The 25,351-nt window shown below is 37.7% G+C and overlaps 2 protein-coding genes across 3 annotated transcripts in view; both read left to right on the top strand.

Annotated features, from left to right (window-relative positions):
• Window positions 1-25,351, top strand: part of DISP1 (dispatched RND transporter family member 1) — a 222,014-nt gene that overhangs the window by 55,873 nt on the left and 140,790 nt on the right. The gene's annotated exons all lie outside the window — the stretch shown is intronic.
• LOC133227613 (methylglutaconyl-CoA hydratase, mitochondrial-like) lies at window positions 989-8,111 on the top strand. The gene has a single exon (XM_061382291.1). It carries the CDS (start codon window positions 3,545-3,547, stop codon window positions 4,409-4,411), a length of 867 nt encoding a protein of 288 aa, XP_061238275.1. The 5' UTR covers window positions 989-3,544; the 3' UTR covers window positions 4,412-8,111.

Raw genomic sequence — 25,351 nt, forward strand, 5'->3', positions numbered from 1 at the left:
AAGATAGAGAAACAGGAAATTAATGATACAATGTATACATGTGTGTGGGGGGAGTGACTTTGTAATAATATAAAAGATTAGAGAGTATATTGGTGGCATTAAAATTTCATGGGTGAGCATGATTGGGGGAAAATGTCTAAAAAGGCACCTTAGGGAGATGATAGAAACAACGATGTTATATATTGTTGTTCAGTCACTAAGTCATGTCCGGCTCTTTTGCAACACCATGGACTTAGCCCTCTAGGTTCCTCTGTCCATGGGATTTCCCAGGCAAGAATAATGAAGTGGGTTGCCATTTGCTTCTTCAGGGGATCTTCCCCACTCAGGGATCAAACCCGTATATCCTGCATTGGCAGATGGATTCTTTACCACTGAGTTGCCAGGGAAGCCCACACCTATATAGGGTAGTTATTATCTCTTAGTTCATATATAATTACATTTTTATGTCAGTGCATTTTTATATTATGTCAGTACTCTTGTCTGGAAAATCTCATGGACGGAGGAGCCTAGTGGGCTGCAGTCCCTGGGGTCACTAAGAGTTGGACATGACTGAGCGACTTCACTTCCACTTTTCACTTTCATGCATTGGAGAAGGAAATGGCAACCCACTCCAGTGTTCTTGCCTGGAGAATCCCAGGGACAGGGGAGCCTGGTGGGCTGCCGTCTATGGGGTCGCACAGAGTCGGACACAACTGAAGCGACTTAGCAATAGCAGCAGTACATATTTATATGTAAAATATGTACTATTTTGTATACTATGTATTTTATATGTATATAAAATACACATATACATATGTGTATAAAATATACACGTGTATTATATATATAATTTATATACATATAAAATATGTACTATGTTATACTTAATATAGCATATTTTATATGTTAATACATATTTATATGTAAAAATGTACATTTTTATATTCTGGATGCTGCTGCTGCTGCTGCTAAGTCGCTTCAGTCATGTCCGACTTTGTGCGACCCCATAGACGGCAGCCCCACCAGGCTCCTCTGTCCCTGGGATTCTCCAGGCAAGAACACTGGGGTGGGTGGCCATTTCCTTCTCCAATGCATGAAAGTGAAAAGAGAAAGTGAAGTCGCTCAGTCGTGTCCGACTCTTCGAGACCCCATAGACTGCAGCCTACCAGACTCCTCTGTCCATGGGATTTTCCAGGCAAGAGTACTGGAGCTAGCCTGCTTTAAACAGCAAAATATCTAATATTGAATAGAAAGCCCTGTAATAACATGGCATGTGTTGATTTCATCTCCCAAATCTGCATTTATCATGTGATTTAGCATTCTTAGAAGTTTTAAAATTTGTTTTTTATTATCCTGCATGAACTTGTCATTTGAAACTAAAAGTACAGATTTCTTTTTTATTTAGCATACTTATTTTTTAGAGCATTTTTAGATTTATAGGAAAATTGAGTGGAAATACAGAAAATTCCCATATTCTTTTCCCACTTCCATCCCCACCCCGGTAGTTTCTCCTATTGCTAACTTTTTGTGTTGTACAAGTCTGTGAGTTTTGATGACTGCATAATATCATATATACATCATTGTAGTTTCATACAGAATAGTTTTACTGCCTTAAAAATGTTAAATGAATGTTAAATGAAAATAAGTCCTTTTTTCGACCCACCTTTCCAGTCTGACTCCAAGAAACTACGGTTAATATTTTCTGGCATGTATTTTCAGAATTGTCTTGCAATTTGACTTTTTAATGAAGCAATGAATTTTGGACCTCTTTCCATATGCTCTGTGGAGATACTGCCTATTTTCCAGTGGCAGCCGAGTAAACACTCTGGAACCCTCTTGAAAGAATTTTGAGTGACTGTGGGGACCAAGCCCACAGTGCATTTGCTTGGAGCAGTGCTCTTAGGAGGAGACCGTAAGGTGGCATAGCTAAATGCTACACAATAATGACACTTTGGTATGAAAATTGAATGTTACAACATAGTCATGGTTTTAGGATTATTGAACACATAATAACGTATTATTAACTGGAAGATGAAGAAGTGCTCTGACATATAGGCATACATGTATTACGTTCACTTCATGAGTACCTTTGTCTAAATAGAAAAGCTTTTACTTAATATTATTCAAGACTTAATAATAGTTCCTCATTCTGGATATTTTAAACCTTTAAATAGCTTTCATTGATTATGTAATTAAATGCTTGTCAAAGAGTGTATTGTGTTTTCTCTTTGAAATATGGAATTTGAGAAAAATGTCATTCAGTGAGGTTATAAGGATGTTTCAGGAAAAAAAAAAAATCAGTCATCGTTTTAAGCTTCCCCATAAAGTTATAAGAATATTTGCTGTGGAAAAAAGATTTCTGAATACTCCTGCATGATAAATTCTTCATATGTGTTAATTTTAGATATAAAAATTAGGCATTGTTCAATTGACCTGGTAGACTTTTAAAACTAATTATGAAAGATAGAGAACTTAGTGACAATTCAAATATATGCGGGCCTTTTGCTGTGTTCTGTTTACCAGTTTTTAAAAATAATTTTATTTATTTATTTGTTGTTTGGCTGTGCTGGGTCTTGGTTGCTGCACAGGCTTTTCTCTAGTTGCGGTGCTGCAGGGGCTTCTTGTTGCGGTGGCTTCTCTTGTGGAACATGAGCTCTAGAGCCCACACACCTCAGTAGTTGTGGCACATGGGCTCAGTTGCTGTGGGGTATGTGAGATCTTCCCAGATCAGGGATTGAACCTGTGTCTCTTGCATTGGCAGGCATTACCAGTCTATTGAATGGAAATGAGCACCCTTTATTAGAAAACCAAGTGATAATTTGTTTTGGTGTTTTTCTTACCTTTCATATTCATCATTGAATAATTTAGTAATATGTACTTTAAATGAGTCATTTAATTTACATTCATAGCAGCATTATTCGTGATAGACAAAGGAAGCAACCCAAGTGTCCATCAGTGGATGAATGGGTTAAACAAAATGCAGTATATACATACAATGGAATATTATACGGCCTTAAGAAGGAAGGAAATTCTGACACATGCTATACAACCTTGAAGACATGCTAAATGAAATAAGCTGATCACAAAAAGGCAAATACTGTATAATTCTACTCATTAGGTAGCTAGAGTAGTCAGAGTCATGGAGATAGAAAGTAAAATGGTGGTTTCATTTATTGTTTAATGAGTGTAGACTTTCAGTTTTACAGGATGAAAAGTTCTGGACACAGTGTGTCCACACTGTACACAGTGTGCTTGTATTTAACACCACTGAGCCGTACACTTAGAAGTGGTTCAGATGTTAAATTTTATATGTATATTCTACTACAATTAAAAAATTTAAAAAATCAATTTCAGGATAGACACAAACTAATTTTTTCCCGTGGAGTAGTCTAGCAAGGAGTAGAGAAGTCTAGCCGTTTGAGAGACTTTTCCCAAGATTGTACTATCTCATTTCCTAAATATTTGGAAATATGTTGCTGGTTCAAATTGCTATGACAGTGCAGAGGGAGAGGATTCGTTTGGTAAGTACTGTCTGTTCTTAAAAGGATATATAGACTGAGACAACATGGCGGTGGCAGCTTCCGCGGCACCTGGGGCCTTGGGCACTTTGCAAGCCAGCCGTGCCCGCTTGGTGGCCGCTTGCTGTACGCGGCTAGGCGCCAGGTGCAGGCTGCTCGGCTCCTGGACGTGCCCGCGGGTCGACTCGACATGGGCCCAGGGCTGGACACCCGCGGCCGGGGGAACGGCCTGGCAGAGGGGCTACAGCGCAGAGGTGAAGACTGAGGACGAGCTGCGGGTGGGGTACCTGGAGGAGGAAAACCGAGGAATTGTGGTGCTTGGAATAAACAGAGCCTATGCCAAAAATTCACTGAGTAAAAATCTTATAAAAATGCTTTCAAGAGCTGTGGATGCTTTAAAATCTGATAAGAAAGTACGGACCATAATAGTCAGAAATGAAGTCCCGGGGATATTCTGTGCTGGTGCTGATCTTAAGGAAAGAGCCAAAATGAGTTCCAGTGAAGTTGGTCCTTTTGTCTCCAAAATAAGAGCAATGATTAATGAAATTGGGGGAACACAGCGACTGCCACGTGCCATTGGGATGTCCCTGGGGAAAGAGCTCATCTTCTCTGCACGTGTGCTTGATGGCCAAGAAGCCAAGTCAGTGGGCTTGATCAGCCATGTTCTAGAACAGAACCAGGAGGGGGACACTGCCTACAGAAAGGCCTTGGACCTAGCAAGAGAGTTTTTACCTCAGGGACCTGTTGCAATGAGAGTGGCAAAATTAGCAATTAATCAAGGAATGGAGGTTGATTTAGTAACAGGATTAGCCATAGAAGAAGCATGTTATGCTCAGACCATTCCAACAAAAGACAGACTTGAAGGTCTTCTTGCTTTTAAAGAGAAAAGGACCCCTCGCTATAAAGGAGAATAGAAGAAACAGGAATCTTTAAAATGCCAATGTAATAAATAATACTCCTGGAATTACCTTTCAGATCCACATATGCCTCAGCACCTGGAATTGCAGTGACCAAAGTGAAGAACGAGTTATCTGTGTACTGAATTAAGTACCTGGAGTGGGCCCATATGTGTACTTTTTTCAAATATGTATCATCATACTCATTCAGATTTGTAAGCTAGTTGTGTATACTGTCAAAAACACCAATTCAAAATTAGGTATACATTTTTAAATACCTCCTGCATATGAGGCTTTCTGTTCTTTTTTTTTTTAATGTGAATAATTTATATATTATACACTCTAGGAAAACATATTGATTGTATGTCTCCTGTGCTATAGTATGAAAATAAATTTTATTTCTATACACCAAAAAAGAAAAGGATGTATAGACTTAAAGCTTTAAAAATTTCTATATGAGAGTTTTCTTTTAAAGACCATTTATTTGACTATTTTATTTGTATCCATTGTTTTGTGTGCATGGTGTCTCCAAGTCAAATAATATAATCTAGAGGTTATGAAGCTACGTAGATATAAGGTCAAGTTAGAAGATTTCTGTGTCATAATGCTAAGATGCGGGTTGAAAAGTATAGCCTACCCACAACAAAAATGTGAGGATATAAGAGCAACCATAAATCTGCTTCAGAGAAAAGAGGCAAATTGCATGCTTCAAATTACTCCTGTTCATTTTTCTCAGAGTGATCAAATTATTTGATAACCGAAAACCATATTAGTTTCTTTCAAGTTTAACCACCACAGCCAGGCTTTCATATCCAACATTCTTTAATTAGCTGCTCGGTTCTGAGAGAAGAGTAATGAGAAAATGTGTTTGGATACACTTGTCTGTCTGTTTCACCAGCCTTCAGCTTTTATTTGCAATACATTTAGAAGGGTTCTTTAAAATATGATGACAGCAACAAAACCACATTACTGTGCGTAGTTACACCATTTAGTTAAATACTATGTAAGTGTCACATTTTCTTTAAATTCTTAATAAATTCAAAAGTGAACAGAGTACCTGATTAGTCTTGGGTCACAGATTTTATCTTAATTATCTCTTATTTTATCGTGTTTATCTCTTAATACCTAGCCCAGTGCTAGGAAAATAAGCTATTAGTAAATGTTTGAATGAATGAATGACTAAATCAATGAACATGTACTCATTTGTGAATTGGAATAAATGCAAGTTTCATCTATAAATCTTTCTTTTATGAATATAATGTTTCATTTGCCTTCCCATGATTGATCTCACCCTTATGGATTCTGTGTCTGCTTATGCTATCAATTACTGTAAAAGAAGTATTGAAGTCACAGTTGGAAATGTGAATTTGTCTGTTTCTTTTTTCATTCTCTCCAGTTTTGCTTCATATAGTTTGAATCTCTTTTTTGAATGGGCATGCATATTTAGAATTGCTGTGTCTTTTTGATGAATCAGCCCCTTTGTCATTATGTAGTGTTCCTCTCTACCCCTGGCAATATTCCTTATTCTCAAGTCTACTTTGTCTCATTTTAATAAAGCCACTCTACCTTTCAATAAGTAAGTAAATAAAGAAAAATGAAAGCTTTTTACCACACTTTCTTTAAAATAATTTTCTTTTGTAATAGGATTCTATAACAACAACCTTTATTTGCAAATGTGTATTTAAAGGTATATTTAACAAAAATTTGTATAGTGCTTACATGTGCCTTGTACTGGTCTCTGTAGGTCATGAAAACTCCTTGCCCAGTTTGTCCAATGCTGTGATCTAAGGAGTTCTGAAGATTCAAACTTTAGTCGAGTTTGAGTTCGATTATTTCACAGATCAAGACACCAATTCATATTAATGGTTATATGCAACCATTCTTTAAAGCCTTTTGGGATACTTCTTAGTACCTTGGTTGTTTGAAGTCCCTAAATAGTTACATTTTTAAAAAGTCTGAATTCACTGTGATATTTATTAAACAAAACCTGTCATCTTTTTGAAAAATAAGGAATCATCTATTACATTCAAATATAACTATAGCAGAAGGCTTAAATATGAACCGAGCACTATTTGTCTTATCAGGTATAGCTGCTTTAGAGAAGAGTAATACCTACGTTTCTGTTTTTTAAACCTCATACCTTCCCTTTTCACCCAAGTAACTAGTACTCTCACACATACAGTGTCTGACAGAAATTGCTTTGTTGTTGTTGTTCAGTCACTCAATTGTGTCCTGCTCTTTGTGACCCCATGGACTGTAGCACACTCATGCTTCCCTGTTCTTCATCATCTTCCAGAGCTTGCTCAGGCTCATGTACAGTGAGTCAGTGATGCCATCCAACCATCTCGTCCTCTGTTGTCCCCTCTGCTTTTGCCTTCAATTTTTCCCAGCATCAGGGTCTTTCCTGATGAGTTGTTTCTTTGCATCAGGTGGTCAAAGTATTGGAGTACTTTGACTGAAGTACTGAAGCTTCTGCTTCAATCCTTCCAGTGAATATTCAGGGTTGATTTCCTTTAGGATTGATTGGTTTGATCTCCTTGCTGTCCAAGGGGCTCTCAAGAGTCTTCTCTAGCACCACAGTTTGAAAGCAGCATTCTTCTACTCTTTATTTTCGTGTTTTAAAAATAGCATTTATGCATTTGTTTCCTAAAATCTTGCCAAACCAGTGTTCTTACCAGGCTTTAATAGACCTGACGTGTTCAGGTTTCCTCCAGCTCCTTTCACTTTCTTTGATATTGTATATTCCTTGTGGTAAGCGAAGCATGGTGTAGTATCACCTGTTTTGTAGAAATGGGGAAATCAAGGCAAAGGTTAATTGGCTATTTTAGGAATGGAGGGAAGGAGGCTTTCAAATGTCACTCAGAAGCCAGGAATTTGGTATTTTTATAGGGAAAGAGTATTATGGCTAATTGAGCAGACTTTATGAACTTAACTTTTTAATGCTTGATTCTACACTTAAGTATTAAATCTTTCAAGTATTATCTGTATCAGTACTAACTAATCTGCCTTTCATTATATAATGGATAGCTGATCCAGCCTTTCCTTTTAAGAAAATCCTTGATGTATTAGATCGTTAAAACAAATTCTAACATTTGGTGTTCATTAGTGTTGTGACCGAAACAAAAACATTTTAATGGTTGATCCCAGAGTATTTTGAAGTTAGTATAACTTTGCTGGAAAGGTATTTAAGCTCTAGTATCAGTTGCAAATAGGCCATGAGCCAGTTTTCAAAGCTGTTTCTAAGACATTGAGTATGTCAGACTGCAAAAAGTACATTATGTGGCACTGTGCCATGTGGCAAGGAGACAGAATGAAACAATTACAGTGGGATTTGTATCGATAATTGTGTTTCTGAGTAAGTAGTTTAAGATACTATGAAGCAAAGTTTAGAATAACTCCCCATCCTGTTCAACAGTCACTTTATTTGTTTGAAAGAGGTGTTTTGAATATAAAGAAGAATGAGAATTGTTTGATAAATGGTTAAGACTTCAGGCTCAGCATTTAGGATTTGTATCTAATTGACCTGGCTATAAAAAACTGCTGATTATCATTTATCTAGCAAGGTAAAATAATGACTATGTAATCTAGTGATTTAAAAGGTAAAATTTTCACTGAAGGTAGCTCACTGCTTATTCTTAACAAAAATAGTTCTTCTTTTAAAGAATACTCAAATAATTTACTTGTGGTACATGCCAAAAAAAAAAAAGGGCACAGTTAATGTTATATGCACATTTGAAATTGAAATTTTGTACTTCATTTGCCATCCTAATGCAAACAAGAAACTGAAGAGAGAGTAATTGGATTGATAGTAAATACAGCCTAATAGTTACATGTGTGTTTTGGCATTTAACCATAGACATTATTACTTGCAAGAGCTCTTTTAAAAAAAAAACAAAACAAAAAACAGCGTATTTTTTTATTCAGAGTTGTCTTCATTAGTGTAATTTTTCAATGTAAGATAAAAGGTTTAAAATTCACATAACTATCAGATCTGTTTTCAACAAATGTTTTTGAAGCATATGTAGATTTGCAGTGTTATTCACATTACCACAATAAACATTTCCTAACACAGTCCTTTATGAGTTTCTGGTTGTTTGAACATGTTTAGGTTGTTTTGAATTATTTTTATTATGACTGAACTGATTTGTTTTCATATGTGTATTTGTGTATTTTGGCTTTTCCAGATCTCGATAGTTTAATGCCAGTTCTGTCAGAAGATAATTTTGAAGCCTTACTCTTCACTTTTTTTCCCCTCTCTGATATACAGCTTTTTGGTTGGAAATACATTTGAGGATGTAGTATTTGGAGCGTGTGAATCACTTGGTGAGCTTCAATATTTAGACTAATTTATAGTGAAGCTGAATTTTCAGTGGCTAATCAGTATCCTTTATTTGATACTTTTACTCAAGTAAACTGCAAATTTGTCAGGTTGAATTTAAGGGTACTTTGAAAAAATATTGATTTTCTATCTTTAATTTTGAAAAAATTCAACTCAGTTAAAAATTAAGTTTTAGTTTTTAGCTTATTAATGGGTTTTTGTGTTGGTTATTATTTATTTTGTTCTCAATTCACATGATAGAACCTTGCTGTTACCATAAAATGTCATTGTATCCAAATAGGCTTGAGTAATTTTTAAAATCACCCTTATGATATTTCAGTAATTTTCTGTTGTTTCTTGAGCCTATTCTTTTGAGTGAATGTTACCTTCTGACTTTTCCTGTGTTAGCCAGTATGATTTGTATGCAGAGTAAGAGCTATGTGTGTTGATCAGGGAGAAAAAAAATAGAAGATGGGTCAGTTTGTTGGAAAGCATTTTCAATGATGTAAACACTGACATACTGACTAATAAAAGTGTCATTTTTATGATGATAAATAAGTGTAGGTAGCAAAAATGAGAGAGTTTAAGAACTGGTATCAACTTCTGACACTCTATTCAAAGGTGCAGTAAAGCTGGAAATCTGTAAAGCTGTAAGAGGAGATCATCTCCCATTTTCTAATTATGGTAAATATCGCTGTTTTATGAGTAATGGCTTATATATATTTTAAATTACTTTTAAAAGTAGATGCCATATGCACATGGTACAAAATTCAAAAAGAATAAAGGTTGAGTATCAATCTCTCTAACCTTGCCCTTCAACCCACTTGTTCCTCTCCTTAAAGGCAACAGTAATACCAGTTTCTTAAATATCTTTCCAGAGATTTTATGTGAGTACAAGCATATATATAATGTGTGCATATATTTTATTTTACAGTTTATTATTCAAATTATAGTAAACTAATAACAGTATAATATCCTTTTTTTCCTTTTCCCCCATTTAACAACATATCTTGGAGATCATTTATTTGAGAGGTGTTAATTGAGTGCCTAGTCTCTCTCCTGGGAATACAGCAGTGAACAAAACAGACAAGGTCTCTGCTCCTATGGTGCTCAGGTTCAAGTAAGGAAGATAGAAGGGGAGAGAGAGAGAATACTAAGTAGGGTTATATGGTAAAAAAAAATGACTAGATTAGGTGCTTAGGAAAGGTCTCTGAAGAGGTGACTTAAAAAAAAATTCTCTTTAATTTAATGTATATTAACTGTTCTAATATTCAGAATACTTCTGAAGTTCATATTATTGTTAATCTTTCTTGTATTTATGAAAAACAAGTTGTGAGTGAAGTAGTATTTGTATCATGAGTTATAAGAGAGGGGCACCTGGAAGAGCCTGATGGATTTCAGAGCCTGAGATCTTCCAATTTTAGCAGGAAGAGATATGCACCCCGCCATGAGGCATGCCCATTAAAAATTTCTTAATGGATCTGGGGTTTGTTTTCTAGATGTTGACAGTGTTCTGCTGTTAGTGGTGATGGTTGCAAAATGTACTAAAAATAACTAAATTGTACAATTTAAAATGGTCAAATTGGCAAAATTTATGTTCCGTCAATTTTATCTCAATAAAAAATTGTGTAAATAGTAAATGTAAAAAAAAACAAGCAAAAACATTATTTATTTTAAATTGAAAGATAATTGCTGTATAATATGGTTTTGGTTTCCACCAAACATCACCATGAATCAGTCATAGGTATACATATATCCCCTCCCTCTTGAACCTTCCTTCCACCTCCAAGATGGAGACTGGAATGACGCAAAGGGACTGGCTGATGAAGATCAGAGGAAAGAGGCTCCAGGGGCTTTAGGAAGGCCAGTGTAGATGGAGCATGGGAGGTGAAAGGGATTAGATGGGCAAGAGCTAGGTGGAACAGGGCCAAGGCAAAGATTTCATTTTTAAGTGTGATGAGAAGGCATTAACAGGTTTGTTTATTTGCTCATTTGTTTTTGTCAAGACTATGATACCTGTTTTAAGTTTTTAGAAGGTAATTCTGACTGCAGTGAGAATTACAGGTTGTAGATATGGGTGTGTGCAGAGCTGCTTGGTTTCCATTGTACAGATGGATGGAATGTATTTACTTAGTCCCCTTTAATGGACCTTTAAGTTGTTTTCATTCTTGAATTTTTTTTTATATGAACAATACAGTTTGTACATTTTTAATGTACAAATCTTATTTGAAAAATTTAAAAATAATTTGGAACAGTGTTGAAACAGGATGATTCTTATAAAAGAGAACTAATAATATGCACCTAAACTTTGTACTACCAAATAAAATTTTGCAGGCGGCCAAATACCTTTACCCTGAACACACAGTGTGGGGGCCAGGGCAGTATCAGAAGCATTACAGGACCTCAGTAACCAGTGTGGAATGAACGTTTTTGAGTCTCTCAATTTTATTTTCTTTTAAAATTAACTTTATTGAAATGTAATTTGTGTATAAAATGTTAAGTGTATAGCTTTAGGTATTTGACAACCACGTAACTACCACTGCAATCAAGATACAGAATATTTCATCCCCTAAAAAGTTCTATTGCACACTTGTACCCTTCAGTTCCCCCTCCTGCTGCTGGCCCCAGGCAACCACTGATCTGCTTTTGTCACAAATTTAAAAGAAATGGCACTATACAACATGTCCGCTTTTGTGTCTGGCTTGTTTTGCTCAGTGTAATATTCTTGAGAGTCATCCATGTTGTATATGTGAGTAGTTTGTTCCTGTTTATTGCTGAGTAGTTTCTGTTTTATGGGTATATCACAATGCATTTATTCACTTGTTTGTTAATGGACATTGGGGTTATTTCTAGTTTTTTTGGCCATTATGGATGAAGCTTCTGTGAACATTGGTGTATAACTCTTTGTGTAGAAACATATTTTCATGTCTCTTGGGTTAATACTCAGAATTGCTGGGTCACATGGTGAGCTTATGTTTAACTTGAAGAGAAACTACCAAATCGTTTTCAGAGTTGTACTGTTTTACATTCCCAGTAATTATATATGAAAGTTCTAGAGGCTTCACATCCTTATCAACTGATGATAGTGTTAGTCTTTAATTTTAGCCATTTTGGTGGTTGTGTAGTGGTGTCTCATTTGGTCTGAACCTGTATTTTTCATGTGTTTATTTTCCATCCATATAGCTTCTGTGAAATGTCTTTTCAAGTCTTTTGCCTGTTTTTGACTTGGGTTTTCTTCTTGTTATTGAACTTTTAAGAGTTCTTTATATATTCTGGATACAAGTAGTTTGTTGAGTATTTGTATTGTGACTATTTTCTTCAGTCCGTGCCCTGCCTTTTCATTTTCTTGATGGTGGTTTTTGAGGTATACATTTTTATTTTGATGAAATTTAGTTTACCTGTTATTCTTACATGGTTTGTACTTTTTGTACCTTCTCTTACCTTAAGAGATCTTTGTTGAGCGTAGGGTTTTGAAGATTGCCTCTCAGATTTTCTTTTGGAAGTGTTATTAAAGTTTTTAGCTTTTATTTTTAGGTCTGTAGTCCACTTTGAGCTGATTTTTGTATAGATTGAATATGAATTTGTGTGTGTGTGTGTAGTCAGTAGAAACCTGCTGAAAATGGTTGTATACGGAGACAGCTTTAGTGACAGTGTAAAGGTTGTAATGAGAAGGTGAAAAGGTGAATGGTGTGAGTTAATAATGACCTGAACGAGAACACCAGTCATGCACATGGCATTTTAGAGATAGCATTGGATCGGGAGGAAAGATGAGGCTAAGCTTAAGGTTCTAGGAAATAGTATAGTCTGTAACCAGGACTGGAATATAGGATAAGGAAAAGATTTATGATGAATGGACAAGGGTCCTGTTTTCACACTACTGAATTATGTGATAGCTGGATCTTTAGTCCATGTTCAACACATGCACACATGTTGGGGCATAGCCAGATTCTTAGAACACTTCTTTCTTTAACTCACTATAACCAGTTTTCTATGTTGTTACATAGTCTCCATTATGTTAATTTTTATGGCTTTACAATTTTTAAGTTTTATAGTGAAGCTACTCAGAGAAGGCAATGGCAACCCACCCCAGTACTCTTGCCTGGAAAATCCCATGGACGGAGGAGCCTGGTAGGCTGCAGTCCATGGGGTCACGAAGAGTCGGACACGACTGAGCGACTTCACTTTCACTTTTCCCTTTCATGCATTGGAGAAGGAAATGGCAACCCACTCCAGTGTTCTTGCCTGGAGAATCCCAGGGACAGGGGAGCCTGGTGGGCTGCCGTCTATGGGGTTGCACAGAGTCGGACACGACTGAAGTGACTTAGCAGCAGCAGCAGCAGCAGTGAAGGTACTATATTTGTAGTATAAAAGAATGATGTTAAAAGTTGTTTCCACTGTGTTTCTCTCCATCCATCACAGCATAACTGCTAATAAAATTATTCTTTCAGTTTTTGTCTAGATATGCAGGTATACACTTTTCACATAAGTAAGATTGTGTTATTTTTATTTTGATTCTCCAAATTATCCTAGAAATGGCCTATGAAAATGGGTTACTTCAAGCTGACTTGTGTCCTTTTAACATGTCCCTGGTGGCTTAGACGGTAAAGCGTCTGACTGCAGTGTGGGAGACCCGGGTTCAATCCCTGGGTTGGGAAGATCACCTGGGGAAGGAGATGGCAACCCACTCCAGTACTCTTGCCTGGAAAATTCCATGGACTGAGGAGCCTGGTGGGCTGCAGTCCATGGGGTTGCAAAGAGTCGGACACAACTGAGCGACTTCACTTTCACTTTGTGATTGTTTGAACACTTTCTTATATTCTTTCATAACGACATATTCTCAGCTCATTTTGCACTTTGCCTGCCTAAGCCCTGTACTCAGTCATTTCTCCAAGCATCTCTGGTTCTTTTTAGTGGAGAATGGTACTTAGAAACAAAGATCTAGATATCAACTATGATCATTGCTACTAAGGCCTCATTGTTTTTAGGTCCTATCATCATACAGAAGATGGAAATTATATATAAATGTGTGTATATACATATAGGTATATATACACACACACATATATAGAATGTACATATGTATACTTACTTTTATATCTGCCTATTTATATAAATAATCATGAGTTCATACCTATACCTTTAATTGTAGTCCAATGTCATGGGCTTTTCCCCTTGGTTTTCCTCTTTCCTTGTAAGGAAGCCTGTCTTCCATTGACTGCAGTATATTTGCTTATTTGCTCAGTTCCCTTGTACATCACAAATCTTGTGGGTACAGATGGCCAAATTTTTCCTGCAGGACATGCCAACTCTTCTTTCTCCAGCGGCTGTGTCCAGCCCAAGGGAATGGGGAAAAAGATGAAAAAGAAGGGGGGTGGGGAAAGGTCTTCCTCGTGAAATTTGGCTCAATTACCCCATTGGATTAAGAGAACTAAAGAAAGGGACCATACAGAATTTTAAACTTAAAAATAGTAAATCTATCTTTTAAAAAATATTTTTTCTTCCATCTCACTTTTTTCTTTTCTTTTTAACATTTTAATCTTTAATAGACCTAAGATTTTAGAGAGCTATTTTAGGATCTAATTGTATTTTGTTTTTCCAAATGTATAGTTATTCTAGCATTAATATTAACTAATCTGTCTTTTCCCCAGTGAGGTGAAATGCTCTCTCCATTGGATCGGAGAGAACAACATTGTTTTATGTTGTTCTGTTTCTATACTTTTGTGTTCTGTTTACATGTTTGTTTCATCCATCGCATGCCTGCTAGTGGGATAGTGTAATAGTACCTTGTAGGGTGACTGTGAGCATTAGATGAGAATTGCACATAAAATGAATAGATACCAGTGATATAGTAGACAATAGTCAACACATATTAGCAGTTATTATTATCATCTCAATAGAAAATGAATCAATTTTGGGGGGGTTATTTTTAATTTATTTATTTTTAATTGAAGAGTAATTGCTTTACAGTATTGTGTTGGTTTCTGCCAAACATCAACATGAGTCAGCCGTAGGTATACATGTGTCCGCTCCCTCTTGAACCTCCCTCCCTCCTCCCGCCCCCTCCCACTCCTCTAGGTTGTTACCAGGCCCTGGTTTGAGTTCCCTGAGTCATACAGCAAATTCCCATTGGCTGTCTGTTTTGCAGATGGTAATGTCTGTTTCCATGTTGCTCTCTCCATGCACCCCCCTCCTCCTTTTTACCCCTCTCCCCCATGTCCACAAGTCTCTTCTCTATGTCTGTGTCTTCACTGGTGTCCTGCAAATAATTTCATCAGGACCATCATTCTAGATTGCAAAATGGATTAATTTTTTTAAAAATAGGGGAGTAAATTGCAAAAGGAAAAAGTATAGTAAGAGATACGGACATCTCTTTTTTTTCCATAAAAGCTTAGAGCTCCTAATTTTTTATACTATGCTTATAGGAATGTCAAGAACTCATATTCTTTTTATACAGATAACTTATATTTTAAAAAAGTACAACCGAGATTAAATGATAGGTGTTGTAGATTACAAGCTCTTTGAGGGCGGAGACTATGTCTTAATTCATTTAACAGATGTTTATTGAGCACCTCAGTGTGCCAGGCCCCGAGCATAAAACAAGATATAACATCCATCAGTCTTAAGCAGCTCACAATCTAGTTGGGGAAACAGATAAATACAAATAAATAAATACAAACACACACACACACACACACGGATGTTTTTAGTTGCCTTCCACTAATGTGGAAATATTTATGTCAGAACTGCACATATTCAGTCACACATTTTCCTAAACATAAGGATGGGATAATGAGAATATTTAAACAGTGTTCTTATGCTGTCTTCCTGTGAACTGTTTGTCAAAGTGCTTATTTGACCCTCAATCCCCTACCCGCTCAACCTTTTATTATATGTCACAAAGAAGACAAAAAGTCACATTTTTGGAATGTTTCTTTTGTATATTTTCTGCTTTTAAAGATCTTAACTCTATTACTGCATGTTTAATCCTAAATAGTGAATGCATATACTGTACTACGTATTAACAAAATGATGGTGATTTCAGTACTCATTCTAATATTATTTTCTATGAATGCTTCCTCTAGTTCTGTGACTAAAATCATGTAATTGATTTCTGTTTTTATAAGATCAAGTTAATGAATTTTAAAATCCAAGCATCTGTTCTATATATGTTCCACACCTGTGACAAGATGATTTTCACCATTCACTTATAAAAGAGAAACACATTTTTAGGAAAGGGTCCCCCAGCTTTGATGCCTATGTTCTGTTTTTTGCTTGGTAACCATGTGAAAAATACCAATTACTGAAACTCTGAGAAGAATGAAGTTACTTGTAAACCTAGTATTCATACAAAAAAGGCCCTCTAAATCAAAACCATACCAAGATGCAATAGACCAAATCTGTATAACATAAAACTTTCAGGATCAATGTAGCTAAAAAAAAATCCATGATTTGGGAAGGCAGCTTTAACAAAACAGTATTGTGAAAAATAACTAAAGCGAAACAGCTGGCAGCCAATCTGACAAACACGGACCACGTCAGGAAGTTGGGGGCTCAAACCACTGAAGTGAGTATTCAGGTAAATATTAGTGGACCATTAACAGGCCATATTTCTGTACATTTTTGATAACCTTTTAATGCATTTGAAGTGTTTTGACAAGTGGAATTATGTAATTTTCTAAGATTAAAAACCTAAATTTTCAGTTGAAATGAAAATCATGACACACAATGTTACATGGCAATTGTTTCTTAATAAAGCTGGGATAAAAAAGAAAATCATAACAATTTCAAACTTTGATGAGAGTGTAATTTAGGTTTTGGTATATGGGAGACCCTGGTTTGATTTCTGGGTTGGGAAGATTCCCCTGGAGAAGGGATAGGCTACCCACTCCAGTGTTCTTGGGCTTCCCTGGTGGCTCAGACAGTAGAGAGTCTGCCTGCAGTGCATCATACCTGGGTTTGATCGATCCCTGGGTTGGGAAGATCCCCTGGGGGAGGGCATGGCAACCCACTCCAGTATTCTTGCCTGGAGAATCCCCATGGACAGAGGAGCCTGGCGGGCTATGGTCCATGGGGTTGCAGAGAGTGGGATACAACTGAGCGACTAAGCACAGAGCACACACACAGCGTCTATTAAGAAAGATAATGTAACAAAGTGTCACTTTCATTATTAGAGAATTTCTTCAAGAGGAATACAAATATGAGAGGTCTAGGAATGCCTTTCAAGTGGCAGAAAAACAGGTTGTATTGTGAGTATTGCTAAAAAATGTAGAGGCTGGCTTTGGGAGCAGACAACAGGTTGTTTAAATCCTAGCTCTGCCTTTAGTCTGTTGAACAGTATAGTTAACCTTTCTGTGCTTCAGTTTCTTGAGCTGTGAAATTTATAAAATAGATCCCTTAAAAGTGGTTGTGAGATTTATGTGCGTGAATACATGAAAAATGCTCAGTCTGTTATTAGCACTCTAGCAGCACTTGGTCAGTGCTGTCAATAAAGTTCAGTGTAAACACACATTTCTCCCCTCATGCATTTTCACTCCAACTTTCTTCTCTCTGCTTACTCTTATTTTCCCCTTTCTCTTCGTTTTCTAATTTTCCCACTTCTCTTTTTACTCCACTCCCTCCTTTGTTGTTCATGCTTTCTCTCTTTCTTTTAACTCTGCTTTCTCCCACTTTACCCCAAGATTTTATCTTTGGAAATTTCCCAGCTCCTATTCCTTTGTGTGACAGACCTGGTGGCTATACTTTTTATCCTTCATAGGTCTTCCTGTATCTCTGCCTTGGGGGCTCTTAAACCTGAGATCTTTGAATGTCCTTCAGAGGGCCTAAAGAACCTCTGAAATTGTATATAAAATCTTATGAAGAAGCGATTTTTAAGGGGCAATTTCCATTTCCACTGGTTGCTCAGAAGGTAAAGCGTCTGCCTGCAATGTGGGAGACCTGGGTTCGATCCCTGAATCAGGAAGATCCCCTGGAGAAAGGAAAGGCAACCCACTCTGGTACTCTTGCCTGAAAAATCCCATGGATGGAGAAGCCCGGTAGGCTACAGTCCATGGGGTCGCAAAGAGTTGGACACGACTGAGCGATTTCACTTTCACTTTTCCATAGTTCATTACCAGGGTTTTAGAGAGTTTCACAAATTCTCCGAGGTTGAGAACCATTGCTTCATGGAATATAGCAGCTACCCTCCCTTCCAGATGGTTTCTTGGGCCTTTGACCGTTTGCCTCACCGGTATTGGGGCACGTCTCTACACATGGAAGAGTGCTCACTACTCTGTTTTCTGTGCTCAGAGGGCACCTGAGATTTGTACCATAGTAATTGTTATCAAGGAACTTAATTTCCAGGTGATTCATCAATTGTTGCATTACTGTGTTGTGATTTCATATTTATATGTATCAGCTTCATTTTAAAAAATGCTAGTGGTTTTAGAAATACAACATTACGTATTCCATAAAATTATTTTCCCTGTTTCAAATATTCATAACAAATGGCCAGCTTAATGTAAAACAAAGTAGATATTTCTCAATTTATTCTTATTTTCTATTTCTGGAATCAAAGCTCAATATTCTGGAAACTCAATATTTTGAAGCCAGTTGTACAGTGAAAAAGTATATTTGGAATCAGTTATAAATTCATTAGGAAAAATATCCCATATTGACAAGCATTTGGGGTTTCTTTTAAGCCTTTGAAGGAAGGCATGTCAACTATGACAAAACAGTAATGTAGACTTTTAGTGTTTTTTTCTAGTTGGTCAAAGAGCCAAAATTGTTTCCTTAACTAAAATCGGCATTCACATGAATCATCACGACAGCTTGAAAATTTTAGAACTCCTCTAGGAAAAGGAGATACCCAAGTATCACATTCTTCATATATCTTATCGTGTGTATAAAAGTCTAGAGAAGAAAAATATTCCTTTGAAAACAGTGCTTCTTTCATCTCTCTCGTGATTATTCTAACCTCAAAAATAAAACACCCATTTTCAAGGGCTTTGATTCTACTGGGGAGTAATCAAACCAAATTAACAAGCACAAACCCCATGTCCTATCCCACCCACCCTATCTCTTTAAAAAATTACTGGTGACCAGCATTGGAGAAGGAAATGGCAACCCACTCCAGTGTTCTTGCCTGGAGAATCCCAGGGACGGTGGGCTGCCGTCTATGGGGTCACACGGAGTCGGACACAACTGAAGTGACTTAAGCAGCAATCCTGGCTTCAGTTCAGTTCAGTACTCAGTCATGTCCGACTCTTTGTGACCCCATGAATCGCAGCACGCCAGGCCCCCTGTCCATCACCAACTCCCGGAGTTCACCCAGACTCACGTCCATCGAGTCAGTGATGCCATCCAGCCATCTCATCCTCTGTCATCCCCTTCTCCTCCTGCCCCCAATCCCTTCCAGCATCAGAGTCTTTTCCAATGAGTCAACTCTTCGCATGAGGTGGCCAAAGTATTGGAGTTTCAGCTTTAGCATCATTCCTTCCAAAGAAATCCCAGGGCTGATCTCCTTCATAATGGACTGGTTGGATCTCCTTGCAGTCCAAAGGACTCTCAAGAGTCTTCTCCAACACCAGAGTTCAAAGGCATCAATTCTTCGGCGCTCAGCCTTCTTCACAGTCCAACTCTCACATCCATACATGACCACAGGAAGGACCATAGCCTTGATTAGACGGACCTTTGTTGGCAAAGTACCTAAAGTGTCATAATTGTGTGGAACTTAGCTAACACAGTGCCATATACATACCTAACAAAAATAAACCAAGTGCCTAGTAGGTGCTAGGATATTGTTGTACAGTACTAAACACGACACCTAAGGTTCTTGCCCTTGAGAAGAACAAATACATGTATATGTATATGATATATATACACACGTATATGTACATATATTTACATATATGTAAATATATGTATGTATGTCTTCATATACAAATAGTTAAAAGTGCAGTGAAGAAATGAATAGGGCCTGAGAAGGAGTCAATTTGGCTTTATAAAGCCACCTACTAATAGTTATTTGATAGAAAAGTAGAGCTCCTCCCTTAGTCCTGATTAATCTGTTTTCTGTGTCGTAATAAAGTTGATGGCAGCCCATGATTTTTGGCTGTACCACAAAGAAGGCACTCTGGTAATCCAAAAACTTTTTGTACCTTGAAACATAAAATTTGCTCTGAAGTGAAAACATGTAGATACACATTCAAGAGATGTTGGCCACAGCCTATAGTGGGGAATAAGGCTGGAAGAGCTTTATTATTTTTCATCACTGTGTTTCCGTAACTAGTAGATCCTTTAAACAAGGCTGAATCATAGAAGCTGAGGTCCTAGAGTTCCTGTTTTGGAAGTAGCTATGAACCCTGGGCTCTAAGGAATAATTTTAACATCACCAAAATTAGTCTGACCCTTTCACTTTTCAGGTGTAAAGTGAAGTGCTTTATTGCCCTCCTTTTGTATTAGTTGATTAGAGGGGGGTCTTATTGCAGATCCTAAATATTCTGATCCAGTGTTTTGTTTCTTTTTTTCATTGTAAATGGCTACCCAGAAGACTGTGCTTTGAAACCTGAGTGTTAAGGAGGTGAGATAATCCCAATTTCTTGAGATAATCAAAATTTGAGGCAATAGGAGAGTAGCTTCTCTAGGATGCCAACAATTCTGTTTCCTGGGGAACTGAGGCAGTTCAGTCTAAATCATTTTCAAACTTTGCTTTGTAGCTTGCTGCTGCTGCTAAGTCGCTTCAGTCGTGTCTGACTCTGTGCGACCACATAGATGGCAGCCCATCAGGCTCCCCCGTCCCTGGGATTCTCCAGGCAAGAACACTGGAGTGGGTTGCCATTTCCTTCTCCAATGCGTGAAAGTGAAAAATGAAAGTGAAGTGGTTCATTCGTGTCCAACTCTTCGCAACCCCATGGACTGCAGCCCACCAGGCTCCTCTGTCTATGGGATTTTCCAGGCAAGAACACTGGAGTGGGGTGCCATTTGTCGCTTAGGGACCCCTTGGAGAACCCTTGGCGCTCTCAGTGGAAGTAGGTTTGTTGAGAAGGGAGAAGTCTCTGCCTGTGTCCCTCCACCCTTAGCTAGGGGGCAGATGCAAAGCAAAACAAAGAACTTGAAAATAGTAAATGAATTCTTTGTCACAGAACCTTCCTGAGATAGAGGATTTGTTTACCAATTCTTGAGGATTCCAAATGAAAAGGAGCCTTATTAAGACCTTTAAGCTGGACTCCCATCTTCTTTTCTCTTTCTGCCATTCCTCCTCTGCCCCTCTCATCAGGCAGCCCTTTTGTGCAAAGGGAAATAAGAAAAAGAAATACAACAATTGAACTTTCCACACTGTGGGAGCTGTATAATATCGGTTAGAGATGATAGATGTAAACAATTGATATTTGAAAGCCCGGAAAGTTGTGTTCTTAAATTACCTAATTAAATGGGAAAATATATTATCTTCATTAAGAATATATGTAGAAGTAACTAACATGCTGAACTATTTAGAAAGCAACATATTTTAGCAACATATTTAACGAGTGTTAACCTTCACAGGATTAGCACATGGAAAATTTTTATGTACCGGTAGATAGCTCCATGTCACCATACTTGTCAAGGATGAAGTCCTCATTATGTCAGGGCTTTCTGCTTTTTGCAGTGAATCTTAGTTGGTTGATAAGTGCTTTCCGTGCTTAATGAAACAAAACTTAGAGAGATAATTAACTTAATTTTGCAATGTAAAATGCTTCCTCCTTTTTATTTTCAAAACGTGTTTTTCTCCCTACCTTTTGAAGATATTTTGACTTATTCAAATTTTGCCTAGTATTAGAGTACCATAATTTATAAGCTGTAATAGTTTGTGATTTTAATGCTTTCTATCTAATATGCTTGGAATTTTCCTCCAATTAGAAGAGAGGCAAGACCATCATTCTCCAGTTTCAAACAAAAGAATGCAGCTGCTTGCAAGGGGAAAGCTAAACTAACAGAACATTTAATATTTTGAAAAATATGTCCTGGGGGAAAAGGCTTTTCTGTTCAAAAAGATATTAAATTATTTAGCTTGGCAGCTCCAGGGTGTGAATATTTTGAGCCCCATCACTGTCATTTATTTTTTTATTGCATTCAATTGGAAAAATTGAAAACTGTTCTGACATGGAGCCCTTTATTAGATCTCATATAAAGCTTTGGCTGCAGCTGCCTACTTGTTACTGAGATCTGCATAGGCACATTCCATTTTTAGTGGATCAGTGTTTAATTTTCAAAATTCTCAGCAAATAGCAGAGCTGCAGCCAAAAATTCCTCCACTGAGATTCCTTCCGGCCCAGATGAAACTAATAGTTCCAAGCTGTGTTGCTGTCATTCATTACTAATCCAGGTATGGCTGCTTTACTGTTTTTAATTTTCTTTTTCTGAACTTAAAGGCAGTGTTTGCCTTTTTCCCATGAGAAGCCGGTGATAATGTGCCTGAAATTCCAGCAACTGGAGATAGTGGATCTTTTTCACACCGACATAACTAGGCTTTGTTTTAGGGCTAGTATAGATAGGAACTTGATGATAGACATAATACAATGGAAGACAGGCTTACAGTAGGGTTTTAAGGAAAAATAAGGATGTATTAGGGATTTGTCCCAAGTTTTTGAAGTTGGTGTCTTGGAAAGCAGCTGTTTGCTACCATGAGATACCCTTTGATGCCACTCGCCATTTGGGGACAGAATGTTGAATTGGGATAGACAATATATTTTCATGTTTTTTAGAGTTCTTGTTATAAAATTAGTAGAACTTTCAGAAACATTCAAAACATTATCACCATTACCATATTGTTAAAATCAGAGTCATACTGCATTTTAACCTGTTTTAATTGATACTGAAAAATAGTGTGTACAAAATAAAGATCATAGAATTTGAAATTGGACAGTTCTGACTTTATCTCAGCTGGCTCTGTCCTTAGGTCAATTATATAAAGTCTTTGAGTCTCAGTTTTTTCATTTGTAAAATGGGATAATAGATTAGAGATTCTGGTCCCATCTTTGAGTCGGAAAGATTTCCTGAAGGAGGAAATGGCAACCTACTCCAATAATCTTGCCCAGAAAAGTCCCATGGACGGAGGAGCCTGGTGGGCTACAGTTCACGAGGTCGCAAAGGAATCAGGCACAACTGAGTGGTTAACTAACAACAACAGCAAATTGATACTGAAAAAACAGTTTGTACAAAATAAAGATCATAGAATTTGGGATTGGACAGTTCTGGCTTTATCTCAGCTGGCTCTGTAACCTTAGGTCAGTAATAGAAGATCTCTGAGTCTGATTTTTCATTTATAAAATGGGATAATAGATTATAGAGTTAGTGTGAGGATTAATAATATGGTAGATATAAAAATATGCCCTATGTAAGGCCTAGGGCATATTTGGTACTCAGCACATGGTATATTATATATTTATTATAAATTACCTGTCCAGTCTGTTCACATGTCCACCCATGTGCCTATTTACTTATATTTATCTTCTAGTTCTTTTTTGTTGTTGTTCAGTCACTAAGTTGTGTCCAACTCTTTGCGACCCCATGGATGCAGCACACCAGACTTCTCTGTCCTTCACCGTTTCCCAGAGTTTGCTCAAACTCATGTCCACTGAGTCAATGATGCCATCCAACCATCTCATCCTCTGGCTTCCCCTTCTCCTCCTGCCTTCAATCTTGCCCAGTGTAAGGGTCTTTTCCAATGAGTTGGTTCTTCGCATCAGGTGGCCAAAATATTAGAGCTTCAGCAGCAGTGCTTCCAATGAATATTCAGGGTTGATTTCCTTTAGAATTGACTGGTTTGATCTCCTTTTTGTCCAAGGGGCTCAAGAGTCTTCTGTAGCACCACGGTTTGAAAACATCAGTTCTTTGGTGCTCAGCCTTCTTTATGGTCCAACTCTCAAATCCGTACATGACTACTGCAAAGACCATAGCTTTGACTATATGGACCTTTGTAGGCAGAGTGAAGTCTTTGCTTTTTAATATGCTGTCTAGTTTTGTCATCTGCATATCTGAGGTTATTGAAAGAAAGTGAAGAAAAACTAAAGAGCCTCTTGATGAAAGTGAAAGAGGAGAATGGAAAAAGTTGGCTTAAAGCTCAACATTCAGAAAACTAAGATCATGGCATCCGGTCCCATCACTTCATGGCAAATAGATGGGAAACAGTGGCTGGCTTTATTTTTTTGGGCTCCAAAATCACTGCAGATGGTGATTGCAGCCATGAAATTAAAAGACGCTTACTCCTTGAAAAGAAAGTTATGACCAACCTAGTTCAGTTCAGTTCAGTCACTCAGTCATGTCCGACTCTCTGCGACCCCATGAACCGCAGCACGACAGGCCTCCCTGTCCATCATGAACTCCCAAAGTTTGGAGTCTACCCAAACTCATGTCCATTGAGTCGGTGATGCCATCTGACCATCTCATCCTCTGTCGTCCCCTTCTCCTCCTGCCCCCAATCCCTCCCAGCATCAGGGCCTTTCCAAATGAGTCAGCTCTTCACATCAGGTGGCCAAAGTATTGGAGTTTCAGCTTCAGCATCAGTCCTTCCAATGAACACCCAGGACTGGTCTCCTTTAGGATGGGCTGCTTGGATCTCCTTGAAGTCCAGTGGACTCTCAAGAGTCTTCTCCAACACCACAGTTCAAAAGCATCAATTCTTCTGCGCTCAGCTTTCTTCACAGTCTAACTCTCACATCCATACATGACCACTGGAAAAACCATAGCCTTGACTAGACGGACCTTTGTTGGCAAAGTAATGTCTCTGCTTTTTAATATGCTGTCTAGGATGGTAATAACTTTCCTTCCAAGGAGTAAGTGTCTTTTAATTTCATGGCTGCAGTCACCATCTGCAGTGATTTTGGAGCCCCCCAAAATAAAGTCAGCCACTGTTTTCTACTGTTTCCCCATCTGTTTGCCATGAAGTGGTGGGACCGACCGGATGCCATGATCTTAGTTTTCTGAATGTTGAGCTTTAAGCCAACTTTTTCACTTTCCACTTTCATTTTCATCAAGAGGCTCTTTAGTTCTTCTTCACTTTCTGCCGTAACAGTGGTGTCATCTGCATATCTGAGGTTATTGATATTTCTCCCAGCAATCTTGATTCCAGCTTGTGCTTCCTCCAGCCCAGCATTTCTTATGATGTACTCTGCATATAAGTTAAATAAGCAGGGTGACAATATACAGCCTTGACGTACTCCTTTCCCTATTTGGAACCAGTCTGTTGTTCCATGTCCAGTTCTAACTGTTGCTTCCTGACCTGCATACAGATTTCTCGAAGCAGGTCAGGTGATCTGGTAGAATTTTCCACAGTTTATTGTGATCCACACAGTCAAATGCTTTGGCATAGTCAATAAAACAGAAATAAATATTTTTCTGGAACTATCTTGCTTTTTTGATGATCCAGCGGATGTAGGCAATTTGATCTCTTGTTCCTCTGCTTTTTCTAAAACCAGCTTGAATATCTGAAAGTTCATGATTCACGTATTGCTGAAGCCTGGCTTGGAGAATTTTGAGCATTACTTTATTAGCGTGTGAGATGAATGCAATTGTGTGGTAGTTTGAGCTTTCTTTGGGATTGGAATGAAAACTGATGTTTTCCAGTCCTGTGGCCACTGCTGAGTTTTCCAAATTTGCTGACATATTGAGTGCAGCACTTTTACAGC

The sequence above is a fragment of the Bos javanicus genome, chromosome 16 (assembly GCF_032452875.1).
Source record: "Bos javanicus breed banteng chromosome 16, ARS-OSU_banteng_1.0, whole genome shotgun sequence".
NCBI lineage: Eukaryota > Metazoa > Chordata > Mammalia > Artiodactyla > Bovidae > Bos > Bos javanicus.

Coding starts and splice junctions, on each gene's coding strand:
- LOC133227613 (XM_061382291.1), top strand. CDS start 3,545: ATGGCGGTGGCAGCTTCCGCGGCACCTGGGGCCTTGGGCACTTTGCAA.